General features: G+C 42.0%; 1 protein-coding gene across 4 annotated transcripts in view; it reads right to left on the minus strand.

Annotated features, from left to right (window-relative positions):
* The window catches only part of SH3RF3 (SH3 domain containing ring finger 3), a 393,042-nt gene that overhangs the window by 106,955 nt on the left and 272,872 nt on the right, over positions 1–13,215 (minus strand). For 3 of the 4 annotated variants that reach the window (XM_084617098.1, XM_084617097.1, XM_084617099.1), the window contains exon 3: positions 12,753–12,848. The exons of the other annotated variant lie outside the window; for it this stretch is intronic. In XM_084617098.1, the coding sequence (XP_084473224.1) occupies positions 12,753–12,848 (96 nt within the window). The remainder of the gene's footprint in view (positions 1–12,752; positions 12,849–13,215) is intronic. 4 annotated transcript variants of the gene reach the window in all.

Below are 13,215 nucleotides of genomic sequence, written 5' to 3' on the forward strand. Positions count from 1 at the left end.
CCGCCCCTGCCACACCCCTTCTCAGAGGCCCCACCCCCTCTCACTCCATCCCCCCTCCCTCTGTCACTCGCTCACCCCACCCTCACTCACTTGCTCATTTTCACTGGGCTGAGGTGGTGGTTGGGATGCAGGAAGGGGTGCAGTCTCTGCGGGGGGGCAGGTATGAGGGGTTAGGGTGCAGGACCGGGGCTCTGGGCTGGGGGATGGAGCAGAGGGGTTCAGGGTGTGGGAGGGGGCTCTAGGCTGGGGTAGGCGGCTGGAGTGTGAGGGCTCCGCCTGGGGGTGCAGACTCTGGATGGGGCTGGGGATGAGGGATTTCGGGTGCAGGAAGGTGCTCTGGGCTGGGATGGAGGGGTTCAGAGGGTAGGAGAGGGTGAGGCATGCAGGCCCTGGGTGATGCTTACCTCAAGCAACTCCCAGAAGCAGCAGCATGTCCCCCCTCCGGCTCCTGTGTGGAGATGTGGCCAGGTGGCTCAGTGCGCTGTCCCGTCCACAGGTGTCACCCTGCAGCTCCCTTTGGCTGCGGTTCCTGGCCAATTGGGAGCTGAAGAGTCGGCACTTGGGGCAGGGGCAGTGTGCTGAGCCCCCTGACTGCCCCTACACCTAGGAGCTGGAGTGGGGACATGCCACTGCTTCTGGGAGCTGCGCAGAGCCACCGCAGGGAGGGAGCCTCCCGTAGCCCCGCTGCGCTGCTTACCGAACTTTTAACGGCCCGGTCAGCAGTGCTGACTGGAGCCGCCAGGGTCCCTTTTTGACCGGGCGTTCTGGTCAAAAACCGGACACCTGGCAACCCTAGTACCAGACACCATGCTAGACACAGAAAGCGAGTCCTATCCCTAGAGTGCAGCAGTACTACCTTTTGCCCTAACCTTTGCTTCTACAATTCTTTTTTTAAATCCCTCCTTCCTCCAGGAGCCTGGCTATTGCCATGCGGGATCCCTAGATGCATAGGCACTGACTTTTATTTTTCCCCGGGAGTGCTCCACCCCAGCTTTGCCCCTAGGCTTTTCCCCTTCCCTCAAGGCCCCACCCTCACTCCGCTTCTTCCCATCTCTGCTCCAACCCCTCCCCCAAGGCTCCTGCCCACCACTCGCTGCTCTACACCCTCCCCCAAGCGCCTCCCCCAGTCACCAAACAACTGATTGGTAGCACGGCCGAACAGCTGTGGCTAATGGGTGCTGAGCATCCACTATTTTTTTTCCATGGGTGCTTGAGCCCTGGAGCACCCCCGGAGTCGGCTCCTATGCCTAGATGACACAGAAAGAGACAGCACTCCAGGGGCAGCTGGAGCATGTAGCTCAGCTATGTAAGAGAAGCTCCTCAGCAGGTGTGGAGCAGGAGAACACAGCATCATGGGCTCCTAGAACCATCCTGCACCTTTCCCTGCCCAAGATCCCCCACTAATCCAGACCTTTGGGGAAAGGACTACACACATGCCACACACATATCCCGCATTAGTCGACCACCGTGTTTCCCTCCCATGATAGATAACACTGACAAACAGACGAGGGGTGGGTTGAGGACAAGTAACTGCCCCAAAATCCCAGACTGACTGGGAGAATGAACAGAACAGACAGCAGTGCCGCTGCTCCTCCCCTCAGAGAGCAGACACGCAGGCCCACCTACTGAGTTAGGCCTCAGGGAGGGAGACAAGGCATCCCGCCCCCAAATATGTATTCTGCTGCTGTGGTGTCAGAGACTGGAGAAGGGGTAGCACAGAATGTGCCCCAGCTGGAAACAGGCTGCCTTGGCTCAAATCTCACTCACTTTCCCCTCTGCTGGCAGGCAAGGTTTACACTGTGGGAGCTACTCCTTGCCTTGCAGGGACAGCTCTCCTTGTGAGAAAGGATAAAATAACCCAGGAGTTTAGGCTGCCCAGCATGCTCTTTCCCAAGCCAGAGCAAAATCCACCACAATGTCTGACGTGTGATGTCACACACGTGCCTTTCCAGATTTGTCCCAAACCTCCAGAACTATTTTATTATAAATGAAAATCATTCTCATGACATTTCCTGTTGAAACAGTTCAGTTCTGTCAACATGGGACAAAGTCAGATTTATAACAGGAAACCTCTGCAACTTTGCTTACATTGAGGCTTATGTCATTAATCTTGTTTATACAGTGCTTAGCATCCTTGCAACACAAATTAATATATTAAAATAAATAATAAATTGAGGGACGACAGTAAGGGAGGAGGTGGCTTACCACTTAATTCTGGGTTCCCTGCCTCATCATTTAAGTCTAATCTGTTGCACAGAACATGAGGCTTTGACAGCGCCTTCTAGATATTTTCACAAGAGCAAATGGTGGCACAGGATATACAACTGACATTGGGTTAATCCAGTTGTCAAGGGATTTAAAAAGCAAATAAAAACCATGAATTTGGATGAGAATCCTTTTATTAGACAGACTAAAAATAAAATGGGTGAATTTTCAAGAATCCCTTGCTCACTGACAGGCAAACTGGAGGAAAGTGAAATTCCCGAATAGGTACCAACCTTTTCTTTTTGTTAATTTGTTAGATCTAGTCCTTCTCTTGTCTTGCTAACTTCAACACCAATACCTAAAAATATACTTTGAGTTGAGGCTTGTTTAAAGCAACATTTATGGTGCAATTAATTAGTTTTTTAGCCTGAAAAAACAAAAACAACAACTTCACCAAAATCGTTTTTTGTTTGAAAATAGCTTTCAGCACAGGTCTGTACTCTTGGGCCTTCTTGCCTCTTGTGCATTGCACAGAGAGTGCTCTAAAGTTCTAGAAACTTCTATTATCTGAAGCAACTGGGGGGAAGCAGTTCCTGCGCTTCACCAGAGCATTCAGCCTTTGCTCCTTGTTTGATAAAAGGCATAAGCCTAGCCAACCTATCATAACTCTTGGTGGGTGGCAGGATGTGAATCTATGCAGCATGCTAGCTTCTGAGGACCACCGTTTTATAGGTAAGTAATTCACTTTGCTAAATTTTGCTATATTGATTTCCACTCTTGGAGTTTATAGAGCTAGAGAAATACCTGGGCACAAAAAGGCAAGTTCAATAAGTGAAACTAATTAAGATACACAATTTACAGCAACAACAGTAATAAAAGAAAAATAGCAAAATGTCTATGTAAAAAATAAAAATCTTGTAGGTTTTTATTTTTAATTGAGTACTATGCAAATTAAGTATTTGTTGCTCTTGATGCAGATTTCTTCAGGCACTGGTTCAAAATAGACAATTGTGAGATATTTAAAAATAAATGCACACTCTTGAACTGCTGGAACAATCTTCAGAACCTGGCTGTCAGAGGTGATCAATGGCTAAGACAGAGGCCCCCTACAATGTAACTCTAGATAGAGACCAGAATAATGATTACATGCTCTAGATCTACTTCAAACTCCCATGGAGTTGGGTACATTGCTGAATGGAAAATGGCACATAGAAATATATCTTAGGATCCCAAAGCCTATCACTCCAAAACCTGTGAAGTTGCTGAAAAGACGGAAGTGTTTCAAAACCTATTTTAATGGCAAAAGCTAACAGTAAATAAAATACTTTTAGGAGTCCCTTCAGTAAGTACAAAACCAAAGGGTTAGATGTTTGGCCTCAGGTATTTTTTTCTCTCCAAATATTGTAGGAGGATATGAACCTCAATTTTCTCTTAAGAAATTCCCTCAGCCACCATGGCAGGCCTCTGAGCTGATGCTGCCCCTCTCACTGGAATCCAGAGATCAGAAGCCGGGTGATTTCTCTGAATACTGATTCCAGATGAAGAAATTTTCACTGGTCTATCGCCACATTCCCTGTAAAACTATAAATTCACTAGCCATGACTCGAGGAAGGAATTTAGTAGACAAAATGGATGTACTGTACCCAAGTCTGCCTAGACTTCCTGTACATTAGCATGTGATCTAAGCAGTGCTAATGCTTTATTAGTGACAGCTAATATAATATGGAATTGCAATATACAGCAATTGGAAAGGAGATTAACTATGGCAGTTTGTTTTCCCTTAGAGTCACATTAGTTTCAGATGTAAACTTTTTATTTTGTTTGTAGGCATTGGTGGAAACTTACAATACCACAGACTGTACTAACACATTAAGTTTCTGACATTAAGGTGGGGGGGTTTCTTTTGTGGAATGGCCATTGTGCTGAGTGAATGTGATCTCGTTTGCTCTTTACATAACATTTATATAATATGAAGGAACGACAGGCACAGTGGGGCTCATATTACTGTATTTACTAAGTACATATAACACACAAGCCCCACACATACACATGTTGAGGCTTTGGAAGGATTCTGACTCAAAAGACAGTGAAAGCCACTAGAGGGCTCAAAAACTACTTAAAGGGATATTACCCAATTCCTAATGTTACAGTGGGTTTGGCTGCTCTGTTATGGACTGTGTTTATAATAGACTTCTAGGGTGCCAAGAGTCTGTAATATGTGTCTTTTTATTTTGATTTGCTCAGTAAATAAAATAAAGAGAAGAGATTAGTTACAAGTACATAGTTAAGAATGACGATCTGCATTAAGAACTGAGGTTGTTATGCGTCATTCCTAGAGGTGAGGGAATAATGTTTCAGTTGTACTGGTCTCAGCTGTAGTGGTACAGTGAGTTTTTTTAGCAACATTTTAAAAATAAAACAAAAACTTGGCACCCAGCATGTACATTTATATAAACCAAAGATAGAAAATGGACAAAAACCATGAAGACAATGCACAGTTAAGATGGAAATGTTCCATGAACCTGCAATAATCAGGCAAAAACAAGGCACCAATCTGATTTCTTCCTACTGCATCCCACCGTACTTGGATTTTTAGTCTGTTTCTCCTTTGATTGCAAATATTCCAGTTTTTGATGATTGGCACCTTTGTGCTAATGTTATTTAACTGATTTATTTTTGTATGAGAGTCATTATTAAAAGAACCTGTTACCTTAAATCAAAGGGTTTTTATCCTTGCATTGTTTCATACTCTGAGGAGACAAGCAGGAGTACTGATTCCCACCAAAACCCCTCTTGTAGTCAGCAATGCACCTTCAGTATGTTTTGCTGTGCCTTTCGTTCACATTAACTATTCCGTCACAATGCACCTGCATGGTAACCTGATTTTCAGAAGTATGCTGATAGAATATTCCATAGAATGAGAACAAAGAAAATCTATTCGACCTAAAAGAAAAATGAGCAATGTAGCTGGACAAAAGTAAAGTAAAAATCTTACACAAGAAATGAGAAGGAAAAGGCAAAATTCACTTCAGGTATAAAAGGATGTAACTCCCATAAGTCAATGAAGTTGCACTTACTTACACCAGGGCTGAATTGGTTTTATGGATTTTAATAAAGGCAGTTTTTCTGAATGGGCACATTTTCTACCTTTCAAAAACTTTACTTTTTATTAACATTAAACAACATTAGCAAGGCTTGGCTGAAGCATTTTATCCATTTGGATGCTCTCTGCAGAGAGATTGCTTTCCTTGGACTTTCCTTCAAAGGCCATAAGCAAAAAGGGTGCTTTCCAGAAAGGTTTGTTCTTAGGACATCTTGAAGTCATTAATTCAAGCTCTTTTTACATCTAGCATGTTACAAGGCTTTGGGGAAAAGAATAAAAGAGAGATGGTTAGCTAAGGTGAAATTCAGGTTCCACTACCTTAGATAGAAACTCAAAGGATGGAGATGCATCGTTGCTTTTTAAGAAGCCAAGAGATTGTGGCTTCTTATCTACTGTTGTTGTGTCTCAATTCTCTTACTCTCCTCTTTGATGGAGCAGAAACTGCTGCCATGCAGACCACATATCTGAAGGGTCAAAAAATCAAGGACAAATTGATGTTTAGGGCCCTAACTTGTCATCCCTGTGATACAGGTGGAGAGGGGAACAAAACAGATGGGAAGGAGAGATTAAATGCAGTACAGAAATGTAATTGAATTCATTTTTTGTGGAAAAGGCCAAAATACTTATCACACCTAAAAATACACACATTTTCTGAATATTACGTTCTTATGCTATGTAATTGCTATGGCTGTCATTTTGTACAGAGATACTGAACAGTTTGGAAATGGGACTGGTGGTGGTCTACTCAGTTGAATCACAGAAACATAGAAATGTTGGACTGAAAGGTGTCATATGGAAGACAAGATGGTCCACAAGGAAGTCTCATTATTAGGATGTGGTCCATCTCAGGAAAATGTTTCCAAACCCCTGATTTAAAGCATTCACATGCTAGTCTATGAGAAAAGATTTTGTTCTTGTGTGAAGAGCTAAGTGGTTCTTTGGATCTGCCATGACTGGATGCTAAGTACTAAAAGTAACTGAACACAGCTTTTTATTTATTTTTAATAGAAACAAAAATATATTCTACAAATAAACTAACTACAGGGATTTCGGTAAAGTAACTTGGTGTGCAGTCTAAGACAAAGGCTGGCACAAAGACAGGAACCATGGGATGGTTGCAGAGCAGTGTTTTATGACCATGGTTGGAACATTGGCTAATGTGTACGTGCAGGTCTGAATAGGTTAAACTGCTTTACAATGGTTAAAGATCAAGAAGCACATCACAAGACAATTGAAAGTGGGTCTCTGCAAAGGTAATTTCATAAGGAAAAATTGTTGTTTTCTCAAACAAATGTTATATTTAATGAACGTGCTGTCTGATTATTTGGGTACATTTTCTTCAATTTATTCTTCTGATCCAAACTTCTTTCAGACATTTACTCACAAGATATTTTTTCTCTGGGTTGTGTGTTCGCAGCGTACTCTGGACCTATATTGTGGAGCCCTGACTACCCTCAACTCTCCAAATGTTAGCCCCCCTTTCTATTATCCTTTTGACTACAAATAATTGGACAAGATACCAGTTACTCTAGACTCTGCTTTGCTTCGATACCTTAAGGAATTAATTTTAAAGATTCCTTATATTGTTTAATCCCAGCATTTAGTGCCCCTAATGCAATAAAACACATTGCAATAATGGGCTCACATGTTATCAATTGCAATTTGCTGATTTGCAATACGGTATAACTATGTTACAGTTATTGCAATAAGGAACATAATTATACAGCTCAGTCACTGATTCATGAGCTTCTTTTATCAGAGACACTGCATCTTTGGTGTTCAAAATCTAGCATTGTTGCTGCAGTCAGAATTTTTGCTTAACAACTCTCGCATTGAGTGTTTACTTCTTGAGTATGCTGGTGGGATCTGCCCTTCCAATTACTGGGTGTCCCTCCTGTCTCAATTTTTCATTACTACAGGTTTAAATCTATTAGGACATGCTGTGTTCTTCCGTCTCCTCAATCTTACACATGCCAGCACAGCTCTAACACCCTTGTGCCAATATAACAAACAAAAAGACAGTATTGTGAAGCCACAATGCTTCAAGGAGAAGGAGCTCCTCTTTGTAATCCCCCGTTCAACTACCTGAAGGGGGGTTCCAAAGAGGATGGATCTAGACTGTTCTCAGTGGTACCAGATGACAGAACAAGGAGTAATGGTCTCAAGTTGCAGTGGGGAGGTTTAGGTTGGATGTTAGGAAAAACTTTTTCACTAGGAGGGTGGTGAAGCACTGGAAAGGGTTACCTAGGGAGGTGGTGGAATCTCCTTCCTTAGAGGTCTTCAAGGTCAGGCTTGACAAAGCCCTGGCTGGGATGATTTCGTTGGGGATTGGTCCTGCTTTGAGCAGGGGGGTTGGACTAGATGATCTCCTGAGGTCCCTTCCAACCCTGATATTCTATGAGCTAATACACAGGTAGCAAGACTCAATGGCTGGGCAAAAGACTATTTTGCAGTCTGGTAATTTTTGAACTAGGAGACTTCAAATAGGATTATTGGTTAAGTTTCAGGATTATTTGAATCTGGAATATCTATTTGGAACAATGGTAATATGAGAATGAAAATAAAAAACCTCAATAACTATTTTGAGCATCAGGCAGCGGAAACAATTTCAAAACCCATAATTTATGGCATTGAGGGCCTAGCTCTTGAGAAACGGTACATTGCTTACAATATGCATGACATTGCGAAATTGTTTACTCAAACTCAAGCAAAAATTTATAAATTAATCACAACAAATAATAAAAAGTTAAGGAAGAAATTTGTACTGATTATGGGAGTTGTGTTTACTATAACCAACTTATTTGGGAACACTGAAAAAGGAAAATTGCCTGAATTTATTAAAGATGAATGGTTAGCTAACTGATATTGCCCTCGGTATATAACAAACTATGGCTAACTGGCACTATGTTGACTCATATAAACAAATTCCTTTTTAGTATCATTCATACTTTGGGATTAGTGTCACCGCATCCTTGGAGGCGCATCATTCAAAACAATCTTGCTTCATGTCTAGATCCATATACATTTCTTTTATGGTATCACTACCAGTATTTCCTCAAACAGTATTTGACAAATTGGTTACTGTCCATTCAGCAGGTTATCTGGAAGTCAGCACCTACATGAAACTGGATCTATGTCAACTACTGGTGTATCATGCAGCAATGCAAACCTGAAGAGCATCAACCACGGTTTGTTGTGCCAGCGATGTTTTTGACATTGCAATCCAATGTGTGGCCACAATGGTTCAGGCCAATACAATGGAACAGAGAACTAGCTGCTCCTGTCTAGTGAAGCCTACCAGATGGCGACAACCAGCAGTAAGGGTAACCTTTACTACAGATGGACAATACTGTATGGTAATTAATTACATAAAATTTATACACGGAGGCCTCACTTGTATCGTCACTACTCCAAACTTCTGTTTTCCTCAGGTAAGCAGCACAGTGGGACACTATAATGTCTATCCCAGTTTTCAGAATAAGTCATTTATCCTAAGGTAGCCCCAATATCAGGATGAGGTTGAAACTTATCTACCAGTTTTTAATGTGCATATGAATCCACTTACTTTAAATTGAAAAGCATCACTAGATTAACCCCCCCCCCCCCTGCCCACATTACTCAAATTAGCAATGACATGTGCAAGGCAAAACAAGCTTTGAATGACCTTATCCATTATGGAAATCTTGAAATACTGATTTCCCACACTTGAATAGAAGTTGCCTTTAAAGCTTTTGTTTTACAAGGTGTATACAGTTATGTAAGCTAGATAGGCCTTGTCAAGGTTCCTTCCCCACTCTGAACTCTAGGGTACAGATGTGGGGACCTGCATGAAAACCTCCTAAGCTTATTTTTACCAGCTTAGGTTAAAACTTCCCCAAGGTACAAATTATTTTCCTTTTTCCCTTGGACTTTATTGCTGCCACCACCAAGCGTCTAACAGATATATAACTGGGAAAGAGCCTGCTTGGAAACGTCTCTCCCCCCCCCCCCCAACATCCTCCCCAAACCCTACACCCCCTTTCCTGGGGAAGGCTTGATAAAAATCCTCACCAATTTGCATAGGTGAACACAGACCCAAACCCTTGGATCTTAAGAACAATGAAAAAGCAATCAGGTTCTTAAAAGAAGAATTTTAATAGAAGAAAGTAAAAGAATCATCTCTGTAAAATCAGGATGGTAAATATCTTACAGGGTAATTAAATTCAAAACAGAATCCCTCTAGGCAAAACCTTAAGTTACAAAAAGACAAAACCAGGAATATACATTCCATTCAGCACAGCTTATTTTCTCAGCCATTTAAACAAACGGAATCTAACGCATATCTAGCTAGATTACTTACTGAGTTCTAAGACTCCATTCCTTTCTGTTCCTGGCAAAAGCATCACCCAGACAGAGAGCGCCTTTGTTTCTTCCCCCCTCCAGCTTTGAAAGTATCTTGTCTCCTCATTGGTCATTTTGGTCAGGTGCCAGCGAGGTTATCCTAGCTTCTTAACCCTTTACAGGTAAAAGGGTTTTTCCTCTGGCCAGGAGGGATTTTAAAAGGTGTTTACCCTTCCCTTTATATTTATGACAGGCCTATATCTTTGATATAATCCTGTTCTCTTATATTAAGTATCCCATAATGCCTTGCATTAGCTGAAGTAAGCTTTGGCATAAGCAGATAGGAAACTTGTCAAAATCAAGATACATTCGTTCTATGTTTTAGTACAAGCTAGGGAAATACCTTCATGGACCAGTACCTGAAATGCTAGTATCCAAAACAAAGGTAAGGAAGGAACAAAACAACAAGTTAGGAACTGGGACAAACTGAGGGGTTGGATTTGAGTGATGTGTAAAGGATGTATGACTTTCGAAATCATATAATTATAATACCAGATGAAATGTGCAACTCTGGCAGCATACCTTCTGTGTAATGTGACTGTAACCCTGCTGCATGAGACTGCTTCCCACAGACTGGTATTGTACTGAAAACTTTTCCTGTACTATATTATTATTGGCTTAGAACAATAAATCTATGTGGGTTATTTGGTCTCTCGAGTATATTTCATAATGAACCAGTGTGGTCAAGCAATGGACTAGATCATTTATCAACAAAATAATATTTGAATCTGGAATCAGTCATACTTATGAAACTCTGGTGGTGGCACAAGATCTCCTCATGAGTAAAGTACCTCCAACTGCTACTTCCACTGGAATCAGTAGCTGCAGATATGGCACAACATGCTAATTTACTTATGTCGTCACTGGAGGACCATTTCACTGAGGCCTTCTAAACCAGTGGTTCTCAAACTTTTGTATTGGTGACCCTTTTCACATAGCAAGCCTCTGAGTGCGACCCCCCCTTATAAATTAAAACTGCTTTTTTATATATTTTACACCATTATAAATGCTAGAGGCAAAGGCTGACAGCTCGTGACCCCCCATGTAATAACCTCATGACCCGCTCAGGGGCCTTGACCCCCAGTTTGAGAACCCCTGTTCTAAACCAACACTGAGAGCACTCATGCCCATGTCATCCAGGTTTCTAATTGAGAGAGGCCTTCCCAGCTGCCTAGTCAGATTTATAAAAAACAACTGTTTCCCTTTGTGTCTGTAAATCTGGCTGCACGTCCCTGCTCAGAGACGATCAAGCATGGCCGTGCTGCTTGTGCACAGCAACACCTCCGGGGCCTGTCCACTGAGCTCCTCTGCTGGTGCCTGGCATTAGCTGCCACTTAAGAGCAGTATCTCTTTTTTTAGGCTGCTTCTCACACTCTTGGCCCCTCACTCATCTTTGAGCAGCTCAAGAGAACAAAGATTAGGGTAACAGATAATTGGAATCAAGAAAGGGGATGAGGGAGAGGTAAGAGAAGGATGAGAGCTGGGCTAAGCCCATTGTACCAGTCAATTATAACAAACTGACTGGATCTTACGCATTGAGCAGAGAGAATCATTAGGCATTAGCTTCCATCAAGCAGCCAATTTTTCAACAGCTACTACACATCCTCATTTTAATATTATTGTTCTCATCAGGTGCGGAATGTGATTTTTATGCTTTGCTGAAAATTCATCATTGTTGGCGTTAATAATCAGACACAGCACTAATTATCTTTGTTATGTCTCAAGTCATTAACTCAGAAATGTGGAGGACAACTAATTTCTGGGGGACAACACATTAATGCTACACACAATGGGTCTGATTTTGAACCCAGTACGTAAAAGAATAACTCCACTGAAGTCAATAGAGTTACACCAGTATAAGTCTGAGATCAGAATCAGGCCCATATATTAGTATGAAGCTACTGATGCTTATAAACCGTGCATGTTGCAGCAGAGCATACTACAGGCAAGTCACTCAAGTGTGTGATGCACAGAAGCTTGCGGCACCACATGATACCTTTGATCAGCTGTGGAGGAGGAAAACAGATGCAAACTGGTATTTTGAAATGAAAACTACTTAAGAAAAATGCTTGAGACAGCGCTAGAATCCTCCGAGGGAAACCTCAAGTACAACTGAAATATGGAACACATTTAACCAAAACATGGTTGCAGGTTGTATACAGGCAATACTAAGGGATAATGATGCCAAGCCAACATGCCAGTATGAAATATTTTCAAATTAAGAGCCAGACTGTTGCCAACCCCTGACCAATATATGCCCCTCCCCACTTGTGATACCCATGCAAAAGTTAGCATTGTCTGTAATCTTTGTGCTCCTGTAGGCACAATGACTGCTGGATAGCTCTGCTAACCACCCCAAAGGTGACTGGACTGGCTGGTTTTCCACAGGAGCATTGGGACCAGATCCTCACCTAGCAGAAATCACTGTAGTGCCATTGAAATCAACAGAGCTGTTCTGAATTACATCAGCTAAGGATCAGGCCTAGTGCATCCCCTGAGAGGGGAGCAAAGGGTCATGCTACCAGAGCTCCCACTGGAGCAGGGAACATCTGTAGTGTCCCCCGTGAAGGGCTATGCTTTCAAACACAGCTGACCCTAACTTTAGTTGTTTCTATCTTGCTTTATTACAAACAGGGCTGCAAAAGGTGGCCGAGAATGTAAACAGGGAATGTCATGGAAAATGGAATGCAGAGAGATGTATAGCACAGTTATCAGCGCCTTCTTCTTCTAAGCTGACTGCAAATCAGGCTGCATAGTAAACTTTGTATTGTGATTACCCTCTCCTATTTTCCATATGTATCACTGAGATTAAACCAAAGCCTCTTGACTGGAAGCCAGTGACAATTCAGACGTACATCCTATCATCTGGGTTAAATTAAATTGACCAGGATAAGAGTAAATTCATTGGGTGGCTTATATCAAAACACCATAAACAGTTTCTCTTCTCAGCCATTCCAAAACTGTTTGTCCTCTTTTCAGGAACTCCAAGGTTATTCTGACCTGCTATGTGTTTAAACAAACAACAAAAACGAAAGAAAGCATGTACAAACAATTGTGAGCTTACCTCAACATAGAGAATAGGGAAAATTCCAATTTTATCTCCCAGCATTCCTTCTGCCCAGTTATCATCTACTCGTCTGATAACTGTCAAAATTTCATCCTACATTCAGAGAGATAAAACCACACACAATACAAAGTTAGATTTTATATGGAAAGAGGAAAATGCTTTATGATAACCCTAAATTCATTATCTAATACATAAGATTTCTTCAGCCTGTAACTGCCTGCATGCTGTATAGTGATTGGCATGAAAAAGGTCAGCATTTGCCAGTAATCTATATTAGAGTAGTACCTAGAAGACCCAACTAAGATAATTGTGCCAGGCACTCCACAAACCCAAAGGGTGTCTTTACACTTGGAGCCGAAAGTGTACATTCCATCTCGAAGAGACATAACTGTGCTAACTCTGATCAACCTAGTGCACTTGTGAGTGTAGCAATGACAGTGCAAGCAGGGGGAGAAGCTAG

Source organism: Lepidochelys olivacea (genome assembly GCF_965140295.1).
Source record: "Lepidochelys olivacea isolate rLepOli2 genome assembly, chromosome: 1".
NCBI classification, from domain to species: domain Eukaryota; kingdom Metazoa; phylum Chordata; order Testudines; family Cheloniidae; genus Lepidochelys; species Lepidochelys olivacea.